We start from the raw sequence: 6014 nt of genomic DNA, 5'->3' as shown, positions 1-6014 counted from the left end.
GAAATCCGGTGCAATCGCTTCCAGCCACGCCGCGGCATGGCCGATTTCGAACTTTGGCGGGATGCGGAAATTCGAGCAGACTGAATGCTGATTGGGTGAAGGGATAATTATGTGATTGGTCAAAATTAAATTCCTTGCTTCGAGCCAATCAAAACCATCAAAATGCAATATGGACGAATCACCGTTCAGCAAGTCGCTCAGCAAGTCGTTATTTTGGCCAATCAAAAGGCTGGAACGCACACACGTGACAAACAGACACACACACACACACACACACACAGACACACAGACACACTTACTACTTTATATATATAGATAGTATTGACTGTGAGATAGTATAATGGTGTAGTAACGTTACGCCATATGGTAGGTAGCCAATGACTCACAATTGGACGACAGAATCGTACGAAAATGGTCAGTAAGCTCTCTGGGCTGCGAATTGGGATTACTTGATGCTTCTGAAGGCCCATTACTGTACTGTACTCCATTAGAAAGCAGCGTATGATATGCACTCCACAAGTTATGCCTAAGTAAGCTACACCAACTCAAATACTATACCTTCACGTTCCAATATGAACGCTACAATGGAAAAACCGCTGGCGGATTTATTCTCTCCGTGATATGGCTTGCATGACACAACTGGATTGGCTAAAATGTATGCATTTCAAAATTTCGACCCAATCAAAATGCAATATCCCCCACCAAATAAAGTAAAAAGTGAATCACGCCGCCACCATGTGGTTCATTCTGTCATTTCGACCGAAAGATCAATTCGACGTAATGCGCCTTGTGAGCCTCGTCGCGGCGGCGGTGTCCTCTGTAGTAGACGCGGCCTGCGTATACTCGTCTCTGCCGGCGACCCAAGTCGTGATCTCCGACAGGTCCATATGCCCGGCGGTGAACTATACGTGCATCGTAGACAAGTCGACGTGCGCGGTCCTGCCGTGGGGGTCATACTGGGACGCCATCGGCAACTTCAAAGACGCGCCGTTGCACTACTATTCCTGGTACACCCGCCTCTATCCCATCATACGACGGCCGTGCGCACCTCGTACAGTGGCTAACGGGACTGTTAGGTTCTTCACGGGCGGACGCTCCGTCATCAGCTTGGACATGGCAACCTTTCCTGACCGCTTTTCAGAGCTGTATGTGAATATGTATATCACAGAGCTCCACTCACGGCACCGATGTGTTTTAGATCCTTCACCAACATTTCGTTGCCCGTTGACTCGAAGCTACCCCCTTGGCCCACCAACCTTACCAAACTGTAACCTATACGCTCCCCATCCAAATTGCTCTAACTGGGATAACTAAGCTATATATGTATATGTATAGGACAATGCAGAATGGGAACCTCAAGTCCATCAGTGTCCTGTACCCATTCCCAGCCAAGCTCACGGCGCTGTACGCTGCTTCTTGACGAGTGCACAATCCTCAACACGAATTTCACGACATCCTGTCTTGCTTTAGGTTTCTGGGAGCAAATTACTTGTCCTCTGTCGCAGATTTACGCACGCTTCCCCGCGCCATCACCAGATTGTACGTACAATGTACTTATCTGGTTTCTGTCGATTGTTTCTTAGTATATTTTGATTGATATTCTACTATGTAGTTCAGGACAGAGCGATGCATTTGATTGGTGTAGAGGGCCAACGTGTGAACTACTCTTGTCTTTACACGTGAATATTATGCATTCGATTCGAAGTTGGAGTGGGTAGTCGAATCGAATAGCGGCAGCCCAAACACAGACAATCGACTAGCCAATGAAATTTATTCGATCCTAAATCCCAACCAATGATAGTTCAAGGCTTTGGCCCCTTTGTCCCAGTTGACTGATTTATATTCAATTTTTGTATGGAATACATTGTATGGTATACAATTGTGCTTTGAGTGGATTTCTCAAATTAACTGCCCAGTCCAAATTTAGGTGAAAAGGACAATCCAAATATTCCTTAACCATGTTCCTGGCTTGAGTGTTTGGTTTTTACCTACTTTCTGGAACCACTGGAAACCCTTCATGCTGTCCTTTGCTTGACAATTGGTATCCTTTGCTAGCATGTATTATGGTTAATACTATAACATGTATCTTTGATATATATAGATACTATCTCCACGTACTAACTAGTACACATATGATATGTATATATTATATATACAGGCCTTCTAATATTTTTTTTGTGACTAGGTCGCTACAAAACAACGATTACACGGAACTGTCCAACCTCGATTGGACCAAACTCACACTAGTGTACGTTGTAATAACGATTCGACTAACCAGCTGATCTTTAGTAATATACTAATTATGAATCATCAACTAAACCAGCTCATCTTTAGTCGTGATTGTTAAACCCAAACTAACTAACTATCGAGATTCACAAGTGTTCTGTATGCTGTAGGTACTTGATCAACTGCGACATGTTGCGGTCGATCAACATGGTCAAATTTAGCACGGCAATTGTTCATTTGTACGTTGGCAAAACGTCGTCCATATATATATATATCCTATGCCTAAAAAAAAGACAAAACCAAACAAAAAGCACAAACATCAAAACTCAAAACATCCATATATATTTTGCCCCACGACGACGACTAGTACCACGATCAAGGATATATGTATATATATATCTAACATATACATGTATGTATGAATATAGGGACTTGTCGTCGGTGACATTAACCAAGTGGATCATGGACAACAGCACATTCGTGGCCCTCAACTCGACCCTTCGGCCTAACAACACGGCGGACGACTCGACCAAAGACGACGGCACGCAGAGTTATACTGGCTACGGGTATTATAACACCAAGATCTCCACCGATCTATCCGAGTGCGTTGCCGCCAACGGCGTGCTGCACGAGCTCTGGCCAGACAAATCCATGCGCAACTACAAGTACGCGGCCGAAGTGTTTACAGTGTGTGTGGTCAAAGGTAATATAACCATCTATTGTCGATTTGATACAAATTTGGGGAAGGGGTGCAATCGAATCGCGCATACCAAGCCGATCCACAATCGATCTGATTGGTTGAATTTCATTGAGAAATGGGTTTTGATTGGCTAATAATTTCAGCTCATCTGAGGTAGCCAATCAAATCGATTTAAATTCCAACGAGAAACCACAACACGAAATTTCACTCGAAAGCACAATACCAAGTACAAAGTGTTTGTTAGTTTGTGTGGTTGAACGTTAGTTTTCATGATACTAGTATATGTTTGGGTCGTATTGTAATGTAGAATATATCCCGTTTGCATCATGCTGGAACTTCGACACATGGTCAAATCGTGTGAAAAATAACAGCCAATCAAAAGCTCTCTGCAAGTTGGAGTAGCCAATAATACGTCGATTCGTGATATGCGCGGTTGAAAAGGCTGTGGATTTTGTGTGTTTTTAATTTTTGTCATGTAATTTCAGTCCAATTTGCCTATTTTGGGGGATTGATGAAATCGCCAACTAATCGAGCAAAGGAGTATGATTGGCTATATACAATGAAGTTTGCAATATGATTGGCTAAAAATATTGATTGATGCATTGCAGTCTCAAAGCTTCCTCTTCAACTCAGTTTTATATGAAAATTCGAAGGTCCGGCGATTGTTCGGCGGTTGAATGACTGTCGAACCATCGCAGGACTTTTGATATATATATTGTCCTTTTCCCCAAAATTTGGACTATTGTGCTGATTCTTTGCCAAATCCATCGATCGATTATTCTTTGTATTGACTTTTGTATGTAAAAATCGTTCAGTATCACACTAATTTCAGTCACCACGCATTCGATGTTACGAGGTGGATTTGATTGGCTACTGGATTGGGTTTTGATTGGTCAATCGATTGTCTGCCGATTTGGTCATTCTGCTCATTCGATATGAGCAGCACTCTATTCCACTTTGGAATCACTTTGACAATATCAAACTATATATATATATATATATAGACAGAGAGAGATTATATCGTATATAAACAACAAGTACGTTGTAATCAAAATGGTTCTTCTTTTTGCTATGTAGACATTGCCATCGCCCCTACACCTATCACGACACTTCCCCGTGTAGCCCCTCCCCCTACTTCCAATACAGGCATCGTCGTCGGCGGGGTCGTTGGCGGCGTCGTGGTGCTCGTGGGTCTCATCGCGTTGTTTTGCTTCGTCAAACGTCGTGCTCCAACCAACAATCACAATTCCCCCCTACCGGAGTCTACTCCCACAGCCAACTACTACCGGCAATCCCCACACCATATCCAGCCCCCAAACCACAAGGCTTCAATGAACCACCCCTCGCCTAACCCCCACTCGATCGACAACCCCCATCCATCAACATCGTCTTCTACTCGCCAGTCATCTGGGTCGACTCATCCCGTTAACAACTCGCACACGGCCAACTCGTCAACGGCGCCTTCATTGTTGTCGTCATCTGAAGAAGCTAACAGTACCATCAACTTGCACGCGCTGGCGCTGGTTCGAGTGAATGCGCGGGATGTTGTGTTGGGTCCAAAGCTCGGATCGGGCGCGTTTGCGAATGTGTGGCGGGGTACGTTTCTCGGAGACGATGTCGCAGTCAAAGTGCTGCACCCGAACCGCGTAACGGTGTCTCAGATTCAGTCGTTTGTGGGCGAGATCGAGCTCATGAGTTGGTTTGCGTCGCCGTATATTGTCAAGTTGGTCGGTGCGAGCTGGACACGGCCATCCGACTTGCAGTGTGTGATGGAGTTCATGGACGGTGGTGATTTGAAGGAGTATTTGGACACTCACTCGAGCCAAGAGTTTGCCTGGGCTGACAAGTACAGACATATGTACCAGATCGTGGAAGGGTTGGTGTATTTGCACTCGCTCAACATAATCCATCGAGATGTCAAGTCGAGAAATGTGCTATTGGATTCCACCAAAGGCACGAAATTGACCGACTTTGGAATTTCCAAAGAAGATATTCAAGCGACGATGACGGTGGGAGTGGGAACGTTTCGATGGATGGCGCCCGAAGTGCTCCAAGACCAGGGGTATACCATCTCGGCCGACATATATTCATTTGGTACGGTTTCAATATATATATATATTTGTTGGTTTTAACCCAAGATTCGGACTTGTGTGAAATGCTATATATATTTATTGATTTTACAAACCATTCGGACTTGTGTGTGTGTGTGAAATGATTCGCCAAATCGATCGATCGATTCATTGTACTGGATTTTGGATGTACAGGTTTGTCACACTAATTAAAGTTTATACACTAATTCGAAGTTGATGAGGACGGTTTCCTCCAACAATCGGATTGGCTCAATTCATTCTTGCTTCTTCTATCTGGATTGTCCAATACGGTCGACAGAATGAACTTGTTTTTGTCCTTTTTCTCTATAAACAATTTGGACTTTATACCGATTCGCCAAATCGATCGATCGGGTTTTATACTGAATTTCGTATGCGAAAACTGTCCGTGATGCACACTAATTCAAGTCACATACTACACGAAGGAGTTCTGCAATCTGGTTGGCTCTTACCCCCGATTTTTCTGTCTATGTGGTAGTGTCGATTGATTCGATTTCTTTTCTCCATGTCGCTCCAGTTTCGAAAAATAAGCACAACAATATGTGTATCGGTCGCTATAGGAATGATCTTGTCGGAATTCGATACCCACCATGTGCCGTACGTGGACATGGTGAACCCGATCAACGGCCAGCCCCTAGTCGACTCTGCCATCATCCTCAAGGTCGTGTCTGGCCAGCTCAAGCCGTCGTTCACGGACGACTGCCCTCGGTGGATCTACGATATGGCGCAGCAGTGCCTCGCCCATGACCCTGACCAGCGCCCCACCGCCATGCAACTGTCGTTTATCATTGCCAATCGACTCAAAGACTTGACCAAATCGAGATTATCATTACCTCCACAAGCGTAGACAACACGGGGATTCTGTTTGTAGAGATTCCTAACAGTAAACACTACCGAAATACCATGCGTTGATGTGTGACGATAGTACAGTGTAGTTTATATATATATATATATATATATATATATATATATATATATAT

At 44.1% G+C, this 6014-nt stretch overlaps 1 protein-coding gene across 2 annotated transcripts; it reads left to right on the top strand.

Annotated features, from left to right (window-relative positions):
- The first annotated feature begins 749 nt into the window (after positions 1-749).
- Positions 750-5956, top strand: H257_15735. 2 transcript variants are annotated; one of them, XM_009843928.1, is made up of 10 exons: positions 750-1007; positions 1077-1145; positions 1199-1267; positions 1336-1404; positions 1471-1539; positions 2186-2248; positions 2397-2465; positions 2655-2929; positions 4004-5020; positions 5595-5956. In XM_009843928.1, exons 1-10 carry the CDS (start codon positions 781-783, stop codon positions 5879-5881), a joined length of 2214 nt encoding a protein of 737 aa, XP_009842230.1. In that variant the 5' UTR covers positions 750-780; the 3' UTR covers positions 5882-5956. The 2 variants fall into 2 exon arrangements, with proteins under 2 accessions (XP_009842230.1, XP_009842229.1); XM_009843927.1 differs by having other exon boundaries at positions 4004-5956.
- The last annotated feature ends 58 nt before the right edge of the window (positions 5957-6014 follow it).

Source organism: Aphanomyces astaci (assembly GCF_000520075.1).
Source record: "Aphanomyces astaci strain APO3 unplaced genomic scaffold supercont1.74, whole genome shotgun sequence".
In the NCBI taxonomy this organism is placed as follows: domain Eukaryota; phylum Oomycota; class Saprolegniomycetes; order Saprolegniales; family Verrucalvaceae; genus Aphanomyces; species Aphanomyces astaci.
The sequence above is the reverse complement of the archived record's forward strand: the minus strand, read 5'-3'. Positions and strand labels throughout refer to the sequence as shown.